Source organism: Botryllus schlosseri, chromosome 6 (assembly GCF_051294905.1).
Source record: "Botryllus schlosseri isolate E-star chromosome 6, Bs_hap1, whole genome shotgun sequence".
NCBI classification, from domain to species: domain Eukaryota; kingdom Metazoa; phylum Chordata; class Ascidiacea; order Stolidobranchia; family Styelidae; genus Botryllus; species Botryllus schlosseri.
Genome location: NC_137241.1, coordinates 5,163,214 through 5,182,452, shown reverse-complemented (window position 1 = coordinate 5,182,452; position 19,239 = coordinate 5,163,214). Strand labels below are relative to the sequence as shown.

The following is a 19,239-nucleotide window of genomic DNA, read 5'->3' as shown; positions in this document are numbered from 1 at the left end:
TGGCGCCGAGGTCACAACATCACAATGGCGATTTTGATTGAAGCGCGCGATCTCCCGGTTTCCGCGGCATTCGCCCGCATGAATGTAACCGGAAAGCAGCCATCGAAACATCGTTGGAAACCGGACACCTTGGATCAGCGCGACGCGGACAGTTGACGGATTAGGATATCCTTTATTTTGTCTTGAGCGCACGCGGCAGCCGTGTCGATTTCTCGCTTCGCGGTAAAACTCGATTCTTTTCGTAGGGTTGCTCTCGGAAACGGCGGGGCTGTCTGACGATGGGAAAGAGAACCAGGGGCCGGGCAAGGTTCGCGCGGCGGACGTGCCGCTGCCTCTCAAGAAAGCGGGGTCTATGTCGCGTATCAAGGTGCGTATCTTGAGCGTGTTTTTTGCCGTTGTGAGATATATCTGGACTTTTCTCGGACGCCGGTATTGGTGTCTGGTGTCTGGTCTGGTCACTTTTTTCAGATTCCTGGGATTCACTGATCACGTTGTTAGGTCGCCCGAGAACGCTTCAGGCCAAATTTGGCTTGATTCCAACTTGTAGATGTGAACGCATAGGCGTTTGAAAATTTCGAATTTATTAAAATGAAAAAATAAAAATTAACATGGCATTGTTAAAGGGGCACTGCACTCTAAAAATGATGTGGTCTCAAATTGAAAGGCAAAACGAAAATTTTTTTTTGGCCGCAGCCATTTTCTTCGGAACGCCACCGCAATGGAGCTGCAATGTATTGAAATTTCCCCAGGGGTTTCACGCTGCAGCAGTCACCCAGAGATCGAACTATATATAGCTGTCAGCCGATGTTATGAAGGAAATATGTCGTGCACGCCAAGGTGGTTTAAATACCGCGTTCAACGGGACATGTCAACGGGCCTAGTGTATTCTATTTCTTTAGGACAGAAATAGATCATATCCTATTCTTATGTATAAAACATTGTTTATGTATAAAACATTGTTGGACATGATCTATTTCTGTCTTAAAGAAATGGAATACACTAGGCCCGATTTTGACGTAAATCTCCTGACTGGACATTGGACAATGGACATCTCCCGTTGAACGCGGTATCTAAACCACCTTGGCGTGTACGTACGACATATTTCCTTCATAACATCGGCTGACAACTATATATTGTTCGATCTCTGCGTGACTGCTGGAGCGTGAAACCCCTGTTGAAATTTCAATGCATTGCAGCTCCATTACGGATGGCTGCGGCCAAAATTTTTTTTTCGTTTTGCCTTTCAATTTGAGACCACATCATTTTTAGAGTGCAGTGCCCCTTTAAGTTGTTTAAAAGAATGATGCTTGACAATTTTTGATCACTTTCAACCGGTAGAAGCGAAGTTATTGCAATTGTAAATTTTGGATTCGCAAAAATAGCCTGGACGGTGGGTAATCCCTGCATTATTCATGAAAACCCGTGGTGGCGACATAGCGTAGTGGTATAATCCACGACTGCAACACCAATTCCGACCCAAGTGTTAGAGGTTTATCTAGGCTCCTCGCCATCTCACCTGTGTAAGCGGTGTCTTACTAAAGCCTAGTAGTGGGCCGTGCTACAATGTCAGCTGCTACGGAATAAAACCGAAGAAAATTGCCCTGGTGCAAATGACCATAGTAGTCGAGAAACATGAATATCACAAACTAACGAACATGACACAGATTCATCTCATCCCCGTTTTTATGCCTCCAGGGCCGACGATCGCGCGCTCTCGTGCTGCAAGGCCGCGTGAAAACGTGCGCCGGCGACGGCGTCTACGCCAAACCCAGCAAGCAAAAACCGAACAATCACGCCGCCCCTTACAACCGCAAACCGATCGGTTTCAGCGAAAATTTCTCCCCGATCGGCAAGTCCTACAGGCGCACAAAGACAGAAAGCGCGCTCATGTCTTCCCCGTTGCTTGTAAACCATTTCCAACACGGTAAATCCTCCGCGTTTAAAACGGTGCGGTCGGGAGATTCCCGTCCCGCGCGGCAAATCCTCGGAGACATAGACGGCAACGTGCCGGCGGCTTCCCGTTCTCTAGACGAGGCTAGCAAGCAGGCCGGAGTCAAAAGGGTCTTGGAAGACTCCGCCGTATCCGGATCTGGAACATCGGCTCCGGCGACTAGGAAGAGAAAATGCAGCAAGTCACTGAACGCAAAGAGCGCATTCGCGCAGGAGAGGAAGACGAAGTCCGCGGACGCGATTTTGTCGGGACGGCGGCCGGTTCCGGTTTTTGCGGACGTGACGGAGTTCGCGGGACGGAAGTTCGGTTGCAGGGCGCTGTCGGCGCCGATCGTCACGGTGAGTGCGTTTGAAATTGATCAAGCTTGTACAAACTAACCATCTATTTTGCTGACAGCAGACTAGGATAGCTTGAAAAGTTTAAATTTTTCTATGATAAAATTAGAATCGCAGCTATACAGTTATTTACAAATTAGGCTAGAACTAGAATTATAGCTACACAGCGTTTTCCAAATTCGATTAAAATTTGACTCAATTCGGACTAGTAGAAGTGGAGTTATTGGAGTTTTTGGTTGATAATCCACGTATTATCCACCAATCAAGGATAACCCGAGGATTATCAACGAAAAACTCCAATAACTCTACTTCTACTAGCCCGAATTGAGTCAAATTTTTTTTGCATCGTCTCTGAAGACAGCTCAACAATTGCATGGGGTTGACAGAAAAATTTGAAATTTTTTTTTCAATTCTTCTGTATGAATTAAAAATTTTAATTGGACCCGCGGAGCCCTATACTTGTTAGAATTGAACCAAATTTGGTGTGCAGCGTTTTTTAGGGTAACCTGACAATTTAATCACTGAATGGCTGGGATCCGGAAAAAAAAGTTATTTCTGAACAGCCCGAAATTATACATTGTACGTACACTGGTACAGCAAACCTGGCTCCTGTAACATTTTCAGTATAACCAGATATTATATACGAACTGAAATCATAATGTAGGAACATTTCGCAAACTAGATTATAATTTCAATTAGAGCAAAGAAACATTCCAGAAATTACATTCAAATTAGATTACCGGCATTTCGCTGTAGTTAGTTTAATAAGACAGTTAGAACTATCGAGTTGTCCAAGTCTACTTTGACGAACCTCAGCGTTTTGCCGCCGTGGAAAACCTGTTTCTGTTGCGTAGCGCGTTTGCGTGTCTTGATGAGCGCTGAGTAGGCTTGTCTGGCGTCGCGGCTGGGATTGTCCGCTTTTCGGAACGGAAACGCGTGCGTTTCACTGCACGCCTGCATTATACACAGGTGTCGGTGTTGCTAGATTGCTACCAACGGGCGCGGCCAAAGCGAATTCAACGCGCGCAGAATGTTGATTCGTTTTTTAATTATTGAAGAGCTCCTTGGAGGTACAGAACTTCAATATACACGTGAATAGTATATTCATTTTGAGATATACCTGAACATTGTCGGCTGACAGTCGTGGATTTTTATCAAAATACGCCAACTTAGTTCGCGCCAACAGCACTAGTTTGCGTGTATCGTAATCAAAAATCACAGTAGCCTGTATTGAGCATAAGCCGTCTGTTCACCTTGATTATTAGAACTTTCGTGACGCCGACATCATATTGTGTGTACGATTGTTGACGTGCAATTTTCCTCCCAATTCTCTACTAGTTGATGACGATTACCCCTGACGAGTGTCAGCCGGAAAATATTCGCGTTCATTTCAATATGAATATGCTATTCAATGGTATGTTGAAGTTCCGTACCTCTGGGAATATCCTCAAATGTCGATTCGGCTTCAAAATGAATTTCATAAACATGAACATAACAGATACATCACAACATACACGAATCCTGCGATGCGGTTATCGGCTTCAATGCGCGGCCGGAATTTTAACGCTCGCTCGAGACGAAATCCCGCTCTCCGTGTTGGATGATGTTACAATCCGCACCCGAGAGGCAGCACGCGAAAACAGAACCCTTTCCGCGGAATTGTACCGCGTTATAAATCAAACACGATAGTTCAGTCCAAATGATGTTTGACAAATTAAAATAAGCACAGACGTATGCACGTGGGATTTAAAACGACGTACCAAGAATCGATCAGAATGGTCTCGTCCGCTAAGTAACCAAACGAACTGACCAAACGACTGAAAATATACAGAGAAAGACAAGCGACGATTGATAATGATGGCGCAATTATTAAATTGAGACGCACATACGGGAATGTCAACAAACGGGGTGAAATATTCGATCAACACACCGAGATAGTAGTTTGCGAATTCTGAGGTCTGGGTTGTCTTTGCGTGTAACACCTACCTACACACATTTTCACTAGCAGTGTGCGACAGATTTGTCGGCGTCTTGGCGATACGTTGGATAGGCCTAGTAAGGACTGAAATCGATAGGTTTTAATAGATTGTTTGAAACGTAACTGCGGATCCTATAGGTTGCACGGAAGCGGCGTGCGTCAACCGCTTTTAGCGTTTTACTGCTGTGTGTATGTCCCTACGGACATGAACCTGCTTGAATCGGTGTTGTGTTCACGGCGCGTTGATAGCCGGAGTGTTGTGGCGATAAATTCCTATTCGCAATTGGATTAGCGAGAATGATCGCACGTGTCGTTTTGGTGCGGTCTCGCTCTATATCGGCCTGATAAAGTCTGTTGTCGATTGGATCGTCCCAAGTCGACCATCGTAATCGCGTTATGAAGGCTGCTGTCAATGTACAAGCTCGTCGGCGTACATGACTTTGATATTTGAAAAATTTAGTTTCATATCGCTTAGTGTTTGTCGCTGTTAGTCAAAACCTGACTAGTACGATCTACTGGATTTTTAAGACGCGCAACTAGAACTAGAATTACTCAAAAAACGGTAGCTTGTTGACCGTTAACTAAGAAGATTAGAAGTCTGCGCACACTGTGGCGAGCATTCATCTCCGCGTTTCATTGCGATCAAATGGTTGAATCACAATGCCCAACTGAAGTAAATATTACGTTTACATAGGGTTGCATTTGAAACAAGCGTGGGTAAAACGACTATTCAATTGTGACGTCATGGTTTGACATTGACAAAAGAAAATCTGGGGAAAATATAGCTCGTTTGACGAAATATCTGTACTATAGCTGTTGAACTGACTATTTGGGGCGTTTCAACCGTCCCATATCGATATGCGTCACTGTATCGGGTGGTAATTGTCCGTATAGGCTCATGCAACATGTTTTTTGGAAAGTATTTACACAATTATGGCACAATTTTACCACTTGAACACAATTTTTTTTAAAAAGGCCTTTGTTTAAAACACTGTTTAAAACATGTATTAAACAAATTGTTTTAAGCAACCATTTGTTTTAAATGCCACCCTGCGTTTACATCACGCGTTTATTGCGGTTTTAGCTGCTGGAAAGCACAGCAAGTTGAATACATTCAAAAACCACCCAACAGTTCGCGTGACGCTTGACCACAGTCTTGAGAACCACTGGTCTACTGAACGCGAAATTTTCAAACCCCTTTAATTCAATTCCAGGGCGAAGACGACGACGATTACGTGCTGTCCCACTCCAGCCTGTGCAGCCGCGACAGCGACGACGAAGATCTCAAAACCAACTCCAGCACAGAGAGGTTCTCCTCCTCTTCCTCGTGCCGGGAAGAGGAGATAGCCAACATGCTGGCGGAAAACGTGAAAGAGTCCGCCGGCTGCGACTCGGAGCGATCGTCGTCCGACACGCCGCGCGCTCTTGACGGGCTGATCAGCGGGGTGCTGCTGCTTGGTGATGGCGGGAGCGCGTCGGCGGGATCGTCGTGTAACGATACCACGGATTCGATAAGCGCGCTCGGGTGCGCGAAAAGCGCGAAAGTCGATGACTTGGTGAGTGTCAGAAACAACTGCATAACTCTAGGTGATTCTAGTTGTGTAATTTGACTGATTAGACGGGAATGAAGGTAGCCTAATTCTAATATAATTTGTGAAACGTTAACGGTAGAACTGTACAGAGCGAAACCAGCCAATTCCGCTGCACAGACATTTGTCATTCTCTTACTTATGGGAAGGAACTCTGGTTTGATACGAACAGAACGTCATTTTTGTTGTTGCATATATTCCCTATTCAAAATTCAATTTAATCCTAATTCTTACCATTTTGAAAGAGAAAACCGCGTAGATATGATTCTAATTCTAATCTAATTTGGAAAGGTTGGAAGTTTTCTAGCTGTCAAAATAGCTTGTAACTTCTCGCTAGGCCGGGCACGATTAATTACGCCGGACGGATGGTCGGCGATCGCTATTTCCTGTAGTTGTCTCTCGCTTTTTTTGCGTTGCGCGCTCGAGGGCGTGACGCGGCGGGAATTTGAAGTGTGTAGCGTTATCGGACGCGGGATAGTTTTCTTTGGGCTTGAGACCACACAGGGGTTGCTCTGTTTTTTATCCGCTCGAGACGCGCGCTGTAAATCGGGGCGGGCTGCGGTACGAACGCGGACCTTTTCGCCGTTGAATCCGGGCCTTAATCTGTATTAATGTGTGCTTAGTTTTTTGAAAAAACCTAATTGGTTATCGTTGATTTGCGAAAACAGAGTAAAAGCAGTCTCGTTTTCAAACATGAAGTTGATAAGGAATAGATTTTGCGTCTGTATGACCAGCGAAAACCTTCACCCCTAGCACTAGCTCCTTAGTCGACTAGCACGCCTTTATAATCAGAATTTAAGGAACTAGCAGAATCAGCTATGCCAATTCTCCCACCAGCTATGACAATTATCACGCTTTATGGCTTACGATAATACCGCTTTACCGGATGTTACATATAGTTGTGTTGCATTACGTTTGTATCACTATAGATTACTAACCTACGGACCTGGTGGTTACGCTTGGGCAAGCAGTCTCTCGTATTGCTGAGCAATCTAAAAGTAGCGTAATTGGTGGTGCTGGCTCTAGCTGGCGATCTGAGCGCTGAAATTTAATATAATTGGTCTTAATCGAATGCTAGTGCCGCACTGATTCCGAAAATACAGATTGAAATCTTGTCAGGGCAATGAAACCACCCCTAAACAGCCCGCAAAGTCTGAAAATCGGCATTGTTCCAACAATGGAAGCGCCGCGACACGATGGAACATAACAATGGTCAATTTCGTCAAGCGATCGTTCGGAACAATGCCGATTTTCAGACTTTGAGAGCTGTTTTGAGGTGGTTCCATTGCTCTGACAAAATTTTAATTGGTCCTGTCGGAATCAGTGCGAAACTAGCTTTCGATTAAGACCAGTTCTATTAATTTTCAGCGCTCTGGTCGCCAGTTATAGCACTACCAATTATGCTGCTTTTAGATTGCTCAGCAATAAGTGCAACTCTTTGCCCGAGCGTAACGACGGGTTTTGCGGGAGTTGCGTATCCATCCGTAGGTTAGTAATCTATATAGTATGACCGTAAATTATTTCATGAGATTCATAACGGGGCTAAGCAAATCTTAAAACTGTTGTAACAGGACCTTCGATAAAATTTGTTGATGAACCCTGGCTGTAAATCAGTGGGCGATAAATAGGTGTGTTTACAGTAATTCCAACGTACCATAAGGTGTGAATTACGTAAACAATACTGTTTTGGGTGTCAAATCGTGATTTCACACCCATATCAAAGGGTGGAAACGAGTCGAATATACCATTCCTCACGGAGATATATTCCAGGGGTGTAGTGGGCAGTTTATGTACCACCTTTTCAAGATTTCTTGGGGGTGGTACACGAAATAGAACCCCCTGTTGGTGTATCTGACTGATTTCCAGCCTATATATATACCTTTATATACGGGCGTGGAAACACACCTATGGCCCGTAAGGACGTTCTCTGCCTCGCTGTTTGTTGCGGTACGAATGTGGATTTAAGTGCGACGGCCCTTGCCCCTTATCGGGCGAAATTGTGTTTACGACAACGACTCGTTACGGCGCCGAATGTAGTCCGTCTTTCGCGCGGCGCCTCTGAACGTTTATTGCCGCAACCGTACGCGACCAGTCACTGTCGCGAAAATTTGCGCTAATCGACAGCTTGATAGCGCCGGAGACGTGAATGTAAATTACATCTATACAGCCCAGAGCTGGGCATCTGGAAAATTTTCCGCTTTTCCGAATTGTGTTTGAGTTAGGATGATAGACATGATGGATGATAGACAGTTTTTTTTCCAAATTGGTTTAGAACTAGTATTGGAGCTGCGCATTTTTTCCGAATTATGTTAGAATTAGTACGACAGCTGCACCGTTAATTTCCAAATTAGTTCAGAATTGATATTATAGCTACACAGTTTTTCCAAATTAGTTTAGAATTAGTATTATAGCTACAGAGTTTTTCCACATTAGTTTAGAATTGGTATTATAGCTACACTGTTTTTCCAAATTAGTTTAGAATTAGTATTATAGCTACTCAGTTCTTCCGAATCCAATTAGAATTAGTGTTATAGCTACACTGTTTTTCCAAATTAGTTTAGAATTAGTATTATAGCTACTGTACACAGTTTTTCCACATTAGTTTAGAATTGGTATTATAGCTACACTGTTTTTCCAAATTAGTTTAGAATTAGTATTATAGCTACTCAGTTCTTCCGAATCCAATTAGAATTAGTGTTATAGCTACACTGTTTTTCCAAATTAGTTTAGAATTAGTATTATAGCTACTGTACACAGTTTTTCCACATTAGTTTAGAATTGGTATTATAGCTACACAGTTTTTCCACATTAGTTTAGAATTGGTATTATAGCTACACAGTTTTTCCACATTAGTTTAGAATTGGTATTATAGCTACACTGCTTTTCCAAATTAGTTTAGAATTGGTATTATAGCTACACTGTTTTTCCAAATTAGTTTAGAATTAGTATTATAGCTACCGTACACAGTTTTTCCACATTAGTTTAGAATTGGTATTATAGCTACACAGTTTTTCCACATTAGTTTAGAATTGGTATTATAGCTACACTGTTTTTCCAAATTAGTTTAGAATTAGTATTATAGCTACCGTACACAGTTTTTCCACATTAGTTTAGAATTGGTATTATAGCTACACAGTTTTTCCACACTAGTTTAGAATTGGTATTATAGCTACACAGTTTTTCCAAATTAGTTTAGAATTAGTATTATAGCTACCGTACACAGTTTTTCCACATTAGTTTAGAATTGGTATTATAGCTACACAGTTTTTCCACACTAGTTTAGAATTGGTATTATAGCTACACAGTTTTTCCAAATTAGTTTAGAATTAGTATTATAGCTACTCAGTTCTTCCGAATCCAATTAGAATTAGTGTTATAGCTACACTGTTTTTCCAAATTAGTTTAGAATTAGTATTATAGCTACCGTACACGGTTTTTCCACATTAGTTTAGAATTGGTATTATAGCTACACAGTTTTTCCACATTAGTTTAGAATTGGTATTATAGCTACCGTACACGGTTTTTCCACATTAGTTTAGAATTGGTATTATAGCTACACTGTTTTTCCAAATTAGTATAGAAGAATTACTGTCATAGCTACACAGTTTTTTTCTAAATTCGATTCAAATTCGTATTAGAGCTACAGTTTTTATTATAATTAAAATGGGTGCATAGAAACATTTCACAAATTACATTTAGAATTAGATTACCCCCCCCCTCCCCCGTATGATCTAATATTTGTATAATCTAATTACTGCTTTTACTGGAAATGCTACAGAGCTGTGTAGCGCAAAAGGAACCAAGCTTGGTGTGCAGACTGCAGACGTTTGCCGCTCTCATATCTGATGAGAATGGAATCTAATTTGATTTGAAATGTTTTATTTTTGTTGCATTTCTTTCTAATCCGCAAGTTACTTGCTTAATCAATTACCAAGTTGTTGCCAATTCTAATTAAATTTGAAAAAAAAAATGTTTAGCTGCATTTAAATTCTGATTCTACTTTGGTCGCTTTTCGACTCTGGCCGAAACCAGGGTTGTAATGACCCGAGTCATGAGACTCGAGTGGTTTTCTAAAAATACGGAAATGATTCGACTCGAGTCGATCTGTGTGTTGACTCGACTTGGACTCGAGACTCAAGACTCAGACGGCCGAGACCGACATGTCATTGTAATTTCGAAGAATAGTAAAGTAACCACATTGTCAGGACTTCGTCTTTACTGGTACTCTTAATTGAAAATGCGACCAGAAACTGCAAAATGTGAGAAAAATTAGTATAATATAAATGCGAACAATTCGATATCACCAAACAGAGTTATAAAAGTTGGGTTTATCGAGACTTTAACTGGAAACTCGACCCTCTGCTCGCTGTCTTGGACTCGGACTTGACTCGGTGGCGAATTGAAAACGACTCGACTTGACTCGTGTCAAAACTATAAAAGCGAGATTGACTTGAGACTCGTAGCCTTGCGACTTGATTACAACCCTGGCTGAAACCGACCCTGGTTGTCCCGACGCAGTTACGTCCTGTTTTGTTTTGAATTTTAGTTTCGTTCTCAGCTGAGGCCCAGAGAGCTGTTCCGGTCCCCGAGCGCGCCACCCCTGGTGCCGTCCCGGCGGGCTCTCATGAAACTCAAGCGCGGCGGACGCAACTGCGAGCGGTCCTCCAACGACACCACCCCGGTATCTATAAAGCGACCCCGGACCTTTGCCTCCCTCACGGACGAATCCGGGTCGCCCAAGCTGTCCGACCCGGGGTTGAACCGGTCGCGGTCCTACAACGAGTTGGATATAATGAAGGCGGTGGACGACGGGTGTCGGGATCAGGATCTGGTGGGCGATTTCAGTCGGAAATGCTCCCTGCCCACTGTGGCAGGCCGGAAGCAGGATTTAAAGTACATCTCTTCGGTCACGGTTAGTTCTGTGTTTTTTTTGTTGTTGTTGGAGGGTTGTTTTACGACAGTGATACGATTGTTGATATACAATATTCTTCCCGATTCTCTACTAGTTGCTGACGATTACCCCTGACGAGTGTCAGCCGAAAATATTTGAGTTTATTTTAACATGAATATACTTTTCAACTGTATATTGGAACTTGTTGTTGGTTTGTTCAAAAACACCTTTTTATTCAAATTTCACTGGCTAGCCGATAAAATTGGTAGGTTGGCTGAAAAAAATGTTGCGCGTCATATTTTCACCTCAATTCCAACATGTAGAAACGAAATTATTAACGTTAAAAAATTCTGGATTTGAAATAATAGTATTTACGGTGAGTAGTTTTATGTTTCACGGAGCTTTTCCCACCGTTAATACTATTTTTGCAAAAACTTTGATTCTACGGGTTGGAATTGAGCCAAATTTTTAATGCATTGTTTTTTTTAGATAAAAAAAGATAACTTACCAATTTTATGGCATAGCCAAAAAAATTGGAAACCCACTTTATGTACATTTACTAGCCACCTCTGGTAGTCACAAAGTCAAAGGCTACCAGTTATGGAATATGGTCGATGTAATCGCGGTTTTTGGCTTCTCCGAATTCACCTTCATATAATCTCGCGACACTTTACCCGTTCAGTTATCGCAAGCCCTGAAGAAGGAACACGGCATCGGAATGTTGGAATTGGTCGATTGCCGATACACGTACGAGTACGAAGGCGGCCACATCGACGGCGCGCACAATATCTACACCGAGGAGCAGCTCGTGGAAAGGTGAGAGCGCGCCATGGCCTTGTTAGCGAATGTGGAAAGGCAGCCACCGATTTTTTTTTGCTTCGTTTTGGCAGACTAGAAGATTTTTAGCTTTTCTAAATCAGATTATAATTGTAGATATATGTAGTTTTTTCCAAATTACAATAGATCGAGAATAATAGCTACAGTTTTGTTTTTCAAATTAGATCAGAATTAGAATTATGGAATTCACGAAAACTTGGAAATTTAATCAAGTTCTGAGAAGGAACAAATTTCTCGACAGCAAGCTTGGCTCGTTTTGTACTACAGTGTTCTCCTGTAGCATTTTCAGGAAAACCTGAAATTAGTTTAGAATTAAAGTAAATGCGTAGAAGCATTTGACAAATTAGATAATAATTAGTTTTAGAGCATAGACACAAGCAGATTAGATTGCAATTAGCTTGTCAGCATTCCGCATTGGCGAATGTCTGATTTCTGGCGATCCCTATAGCTGGTGGCCGTAGCGCGGAATTTAATGAAGCTGGCCGTGACCGAAAGCTGCCGTCGCACTGATTTCAAAAACATAAAGTAAAATCGGATCAGCGCACTAGAACCCCCCCGAAATTGCCCTCAACATCTGAAATCTGCGTTTTTTTTCGAGCAAACGCAGCATTCGGGGCGGTTTCAGCGCGTTGGCAAGGTTTTCATTGATATTTATGGAATCAAAATGACAGTAGCATTCGACCTAGGCTAATTTCATTAAATTACAATGCCGATTTCAGACGAATTTGAGGCGGCTTCAGTGCGCTGATGAGATTTAAATTAACACTATTGTATATTTAATATATGTTTGGTACATTTCAGGTTTTTCAACTGCGCGAAGCCTCTGTGGGCGCGGGCCAAACAGCACCAGACGCAGACCGGCGACGCGCGCCCGCACGTGCTCGTGTTCCACTGCGAGTTCAGCTCGGAACGGGCCCCGAGGCTGGCGCGCTTCCTGCGCAACTACGACCGCTCGCTCAACACCTACCCGGCTCTGCACTATCCCGAGATCTACCTGTTGAAAGACGGGTATAAGGAGTTTTTTAAATTGAAGAAGGTGGGATGGCGTGATTACTTTTTGGTCGTTTCTAGCCAGCGTATTTTCTGATTCTCGTTTCGCTCCTCGGGAAAACAATTGCCCGCCGCTAATCTATGATAAACCGAGGCCCGTTTGAACCTCGTCGCGATCCTAGTGTACGGCGAGAATCGCCCGCGAAAGTAGGCCGGCTAATTGATTAATCGCGCGGCATGTCGAATCTTGCCCGCAAGCGGAGCGAGGCGTGTAATTCGCGCGTTTACGGCCCGGGTTTTATTACGCCTTGTGATGTCGCCGCGTTTGCGCCGGACGCGAAATTTCGGTCGCGAGTTGCGACGCATCCCAGAGCTGTACAAACTGACACCAGGCCGATATTATGGTTCCGTGTCTGCCGGCTTGTAGCACGGCCTACTTCCGTCCTAGGCTTTTTGTAAGGCACCGCTTGCGCCGGCCACACGGCGCTCCACGAGTCTATAGCTCTATTTTGTAAGAGTGAGTACCGTAGTACTAGTTCTAGTTGCGCGTTTTGTATCTAGTAGGGTTGTTCAAGAATAACTTTTTTTTCTCGGATTTCCGCCATTCACTGATTAAATTGTCAGGTCACCCTAAAAAAAACGCTGCGCACCAAATTTGGTTCAATTCTAACAAGTATAAGCCGCCGTAGCGCCAGTTTAAAATTTTAGCTTATTAAAAAAAATTACAAAAATTTTTTCAAATTTTTCTGTCAACCCGAGTCGAATTTGTTTTGCGTCGTTTTCGAAGACAACTCGACGATTTACTGGGGTTGACAAAAAAAATTGGAATTGAACCAAATTTAGTGTGGAGCGTTTTTTAGGGTAACCTGACAATTTAATTGGTGAATGGCTGGAATCCGAAAAAAAAGGGTATTTTTTTTAACAACCCTGCTGGTTAGTTGTGTTAAATAAATGAGTTGCTTCGGAATGAATCTTTTTTAACATGTGTTAAAATTAACGAATTGTTTCGTAGTTGAATCTGCTTTTTTTCTGTTTAAATTAGTTAGTTGCGGATCGTTAAAGGTCGTTAGTTCTAGTTGCGCGTTCTGAACGTGAGCGAGTAGTTCTAGTTGTAGTTGTGCATTTTGAAAATCCAGTACCGTGTACTAGTCTGCTTTTCTCGCGCAGGAGCACTGCGACCCGTGCGGCTACATCCCGATGAGCCACGAGGACTACGCCGGCGAGCTCCGGAAGTTCCGCATCAAGAGCAAGACGTGGGCCGGCGAGAAAAGCAAACAGGGCCTGCTCAACAGGCTCAAGAGCCGCTGAGCCCCGGCTTCGAACAGATCTCCCCGCGCTATTTATGGATGAAAATTACCGCGATGTATTTTCGCATTTTTTTTTTGCGCCAGGTCGTAGCAGGCTTGCTCGTGTGTGTTTATTTTGCGTTGCGTTGTTTTACTTTACGATTTTATTTTTACTTCGTCCGTTTGTTACGCGTCTGTCTACTACGCCCGACTCGAGCAGTTTCCGTAGGCCTAACGGCCGTTTTTTATTCCTCTTTTTACTATACTGAACACAAGTTTCAATATATCCCGCCCAGAATAGAGCGTCTCTCGCCCGCGCGATTTGCGATTAATAATACAGCCCTGCGACGCGGTTTAAAACGATAATTTGTAATCGCCCGCCGAAATTAACGGCCGCGATTACTCCCGAAGAAACTATAATTTGGCCAAATTTATTACCCGTGTGAAGTAGGCGATATTTTATTCTTAACGACACCCCAGCTCTCATTAAGTTTTATTTTACGGTCCGCGCGCTTTTGCGACCGACCTTATTTTTATTTTCTCGACATCACTTCCAGTGTGTCGTACTTCAATTTTCGTTTACGAAACGTATTTTTGTCACGCGGGCTTCGAAATGTAATCTATCGCTGAATTATAACGCAAACCGCGCGAGTTCCGTGTTTTATTGCTCTGACTTGTCTTGTCTTTATCTTCGCGATAGCATTTGCCGGGGTTACGCATCTTGTAGGCTTACATCTGGGCTTTGCGTGCGCGTTTTAACCGCTGCCGTCCTAGGCGATATTTCCCTTCACAACGCTCGCATTCTTTATACATTGATTCTGTCCCTGTTCTTAATTTTCACTCTTTCGAACTCGCGCGGTTTGGCGGCATCGCGCTGGGCGCGCGCCTCCTCGTATCTGGCGGCCGGAGAATGTATATATTATCGTGGTAGTGCTTTCTTTCGCGTTATGCTCGGTGATCAGTTCGCGTTGCTTGAGCTGCGCTCGCGCGTTCGGTAGCCTGTGGATTCTAATATATTTTCGCGTGCGCCGAGAAGGCCGCTGGCTTCTCCGAGCGTGATTTACTGTTATATATGATTCATTGTTTGGGCGCGCCTGTGGCCGCGATTTTATGGAGGTCATACCAACGTATTCCGTGCAAATATATTGTGCGTTTTTTCGAAAAGTTGCGTGATTTCTGCCCGAAGGGAGTGGTCTTTGTTGAGGAAAAAGGTTGCGTCGACAGGCTTGTGAAAACCACCAGTCTAGTTGATTGACAGACAGCTAACGACTGTTCTTTTTGATTAGTTCTAGCTCTAGTTCCGGCTTTTGTGAGTATTCGGAGCGGGCTCTTCGTCTTGGCTATCGTTCGCCGCAATGATTTATAATGTTCTTGGCCAAGTAAGTTGTGTCCGGTAGGCTGTATTGCGAGGTGCAAGTGGCATCATAATTGCGGAAATGAAATTGGGTGATCACTCACCAGTCGGTTTGTTCAAAAAAACTTTTTACCGGATCCCGGAGTTCACTGAATGAATTGTTGCCTAAAAACGCTGCACACCAAATTTGGCTCAATTCCAACCTGTAGACAGACACCGACGCAGGGCCAATTAAAAATTGTGAATTTATTATAAAAAAAATTACAATATAATTTCAAATTTTACTGTGAACCCCATGAAATCGTTGAGCTGTCTACTAAAACGATACAACACAAATTCGACGCAATTCCAACCAGTAGAAGCGAAGTTATTTCAGTTGGAAGTTTTGGATTTGCCAAATAGCATTGACGGTGGAAAAGCCCAGAATTATGAATGATGAACTCAAATAGCTTCACTTTGACGGGTTGGAACTGCGTCAAATTTGTTTTGCAACGTTTTTGTAGACAGCTTAACAATTTCATGGGGCTGACTGTAAAATTTGAGATATTTTTTATTATAATGAATTCGCAAGTTCCAATCGGCTCTGCGTCCGGTATACTGGTTGGAATTGCAACAAATTTGGTGTGCAGCGTTTTATTGGGGAACCTATCAATTTAATCAGTGATACCCAGGGATCTGAAAAAAGTTGTGTTTGAACAACCCTACTGACCAATAATTATAACAGAGCGTACATTGCAAACTGCGCTGTAAAGTGTGTCGGCCCACCGTATATGCCTCTCTCTCCCTTTTCTGCTAAATTTGTAGGCCCGCACGGTAGATCGATTGATTGACATAACCAAGTCGCGATCTTGTGGTGTTTGATCTGATGAATTTATTCAACCGAACTGTTGCGCGTGGGTGGTGTTCCGGTGAAAAGTTCCAAACGGTAAATCTGTTTTAAGAGGCGATAGGCCGATTTCTCTCCCGCCGCGCCGCTCCTTAGATCAGACCGCTCGTTAAACTGAAGGGTGAAGCACGATTAGCCCATCGCACAAGGATTTGCTGTAGGCTATATTTAAAACGTAGTTGTTAAAGAATGATTTGAGCGAATGCAAGGTATACAGTAGGGCTGTTCAAAAATAACTTTTTTTTCCTGATTCCAGCCATTCACTGATTAAATTGTCAGGTTGCCACAACAAAGGCTGCACACCAAATTTGGTTCAATTCGAACATGTCTAAGCGTCCGCAGAGCCAATTAAAATTTTTAATTTAATACGTAAAATTAAAAAAAAAAAATTTCAAATTTTTCTCTCAACCCCATGAAAATGTTGAGATGTCTTCAAAGACCATGCAAATGAAATTTGAGTCAATTCCAACCAGTAGAAACGGAGTTATTTGAGTTTTTCGTTGATAATTCTCGGATTATCCACCAATCAAGGATAATTGGAGAATTATCAACAAAAAACTCCAATAACTCCACTTCTACTAGTCCGAATTGGGTCAAATTTTATTTGCATCGTCTCTGAAGACAGCTCAACAATTTCATGGGGTTGACAGAAAAATTTGAAAAATTTTTTTTTTCAATTTTCCTGTATAAAGTAAAATTTTTAATTGGATCCGCGGAGCCCTATACTTGTTAGAATTAAACCAAATTTGGTGTGCAGCGTTTTTTAAGGTAACCTGACGATTTAATCACTGAATGGCTGGAATCCGGAAAAAAAAGTTATTTTTGAACAGCCCTAGTATACAGTTGTTCGTGCAGGACTACTGGTTCCAAAGTCATGTCGAAATTGCGAAGTTGCCAAAGTCATGCGGAAATACGAGCGATAATCGTTGCCAATCGTCATAGTTCATTTTTGTAAACTAAGAATGTGCCAATTTATCAGTTTCGGACGCGGCACCTTCCAATGATGGTCAATTGGTCATGGTCATATTATTTCCATTGTTGAGCAGGGACATAAATGTTAGCTGGAAACTACATATATGCCAACCGTCACGCATTACTGTAACGATGCATCTGCAAAAATGCGTCAAGCTGTTGTTGTCAAAGACTGTATTATCTCCCCTCTTGTCAAACGTCGTCGTTACCTATAGTATAGTCGTTTATTCAACAGCTAGTAGTCTGCTTTTGCGACAATAAGTCGAATTGACATGACACTTCTAGCCAGGCCTCTCAGGAGTTGCGCAACATCAGCAGTCGATGTGCACATTGTGCAGGTGTTCTGCGGCCAAATAAAACGATCAACAGCTTGAGTCTTGGAGAAAACAACGTCAACCATAAGCCCACATGATAACTCTAAATAACCCTCGAACTCGATGGACGATGTACTGAATACGGCGCAGAGCGCACAGTCCATTCCACAATATTAGCATAGAACACTATGATATCGGTGCATCGCTTAATTTATTATCATGTAGGCCTACTTCCATTGGTGGTTTCTGATCCGCGAATTTACTCAGTTAGCAGCGATCTAGAAACACAAGGAAAGTTTTTATCTCGACATTTCTTTGGAAATGCCAGAAACGATGCTTGGCGTTAAATTTCGAGCGATTTTGTCCCACCAATCCCAATTTCCGAAACAGTGACTTTGGCAGTCCTGTCGCGGAGATAGCGTGTAGTGGTGAGCGTCGGCCCGGATTCAAATCCCGCCGTCCGAGGTTATTCTCGGCTCTTCTTCCCCGTGTCGTTGTTCTTACGGCGAAAAAAAGCTCAGAAAAAAGACCCGATGAAGAATGAAAGAAACACGAGAGCAAAAAAGAGCGACCAAAAGGACCGACGAATGAAGTTTCACATCGAAAAGGCTGTGGCATCTGGCACTACTAGCCAGCCATCAGGATTACCGGACCAAGTCCTAATGTCGGCTTCGCCCTCCGCCACATGCCACCTCATTTTGTCGCTTGCGTCTTATATTCTCTGCATTACTTTTCATTCAGTGTGTATGCCTCTACTTTACTTCGCCTAGGCTAAGGTGGGTGAGAGAGAGAGAGAGTCTTTATTTTCATCCAACCAAAATACATAACACACGGCAGTGATGGTGGTACAGAAAATATGCTTGCACAGTATTCGGTATTAGATAGGAATGATCGATAAGACCGTGAAGGTCATCTAGTCTGATCACACCAGCATCAAACAGGTACACTTGACTCTAAGCAGTCTGGCTGTAAAAAAGGTTACAGTAGTTAAAAAAATAAAATAGAAGAAAAATTAAACGATGGTAGCAAATGATCAATGAAGCAATGTCTGGGCGAGGTAGGGCAACAGTGTTAGTGTAACGACAAGAGGTGATCAAGTAGGGTGTCTCATCTTAAAGGCCACGTTGTTTCGACACCTTCCTATGTTTTCATCGTATTGCAGCCTTGTGATGTTTTGAAATAATGAAAATATTAATAAATGTGATTGACTAGGACGAGCGCCCGAAGTGGGTGACAGATCAAGAAACCGCGACTGGTCGTCTCGGCATCCTCCTGTCTGTTACTTACATGGCATTGTATATTCTGTGAGTGTCTTGGGCAGAAGAAATATAATCTTACGATTATTGATTGAGTGATGCGACTGATGCGTGAAACTGAACAAATATTCGCGCTTTATTTTCAATTCCTGATTACGAAAATACACTACCATAAACATGTTTACAAAACCAGCGAAAACTATGAATTTTCTGCAACACTTGTCGTACGTTAGATTATTTCGTTTTTTGCACACGTCACAACACATCGAGATTACAAAACCTATATTATAAAATAATAGGCTGGGACCGATAGCGTGGTGGCGGTGGAGCGTCCAGCTTCTCGGGTAGTGGGTTCAATCCGGCCGGGTCAGACCAAAGACCTGATCAGTGATACTGGCATCTGTGGCCTCCACGCTTGGCGTTCAGCATTTCCTGGATAACATGGATGGGTGGTACGAGACTTGCAAGGCCTTCCATACCATTCTTATCTAGCGACATAGGCTATGCACATGGTGAAGTTGTAGGCCTACTCACGGTATGTCTAGTAGGATGCAGTGCACACGGCACCGGTCGTGTGTATTGCGTACATGTGAAATGTTT

At 43.0% G+C, this 19,239-nt stretch overlaps 1 protein-coding gene across 4 annotated transcripts in view; it reads left to right on the top strand.

Annotated features, from left to right (window-relative positions):
* Positions 1-19,239, top strand: part of LOC145440511 (isoleucine--tRNA ligase, mitochondrial-like) — a 227,074-nt gene that overhangs the window by 151,071 nt on the left and 56,764 nt on the right. For 3 of the 4 annotated variants that reach the window (XM_080318135.1, XM_080318134.1, XM_080318137.1), the window contains 7 exons: positions 246-367; positions 1,696-2,289; positions 5,479-5,820; positions 10,412-10,765; positions 11,427-11,560; positions 12,383-12,617; positions 13,739-15,021. The exons of the other annotated variant lie outside the window; for it this stretch is intronic. In XM_080318135.1, the coding sequence (XP_080174261.1) occupies positions 246-367; positions 1,696-2,289; positions 5,479-5,820; positions 10,412-10,765; positions 11,427-11,560; positions 12,383-12,617; positions 13,739-13,879 (1,922 nt within the window). In that variant the 3' untranslated portion in view covers positions 13,880-15,021. Of the gene's footprint in view, positions 1-245; positions 368-1,695; positions 2,290-5,478; positions 5,821-10,411; positions 10,766-11,426; positions 11,561-12,382; positions 12,618-13,738; positions 15,022-19,239 lie in introns of those variants that run through there. 4 annotated transcript variants of the gene reach the window in all.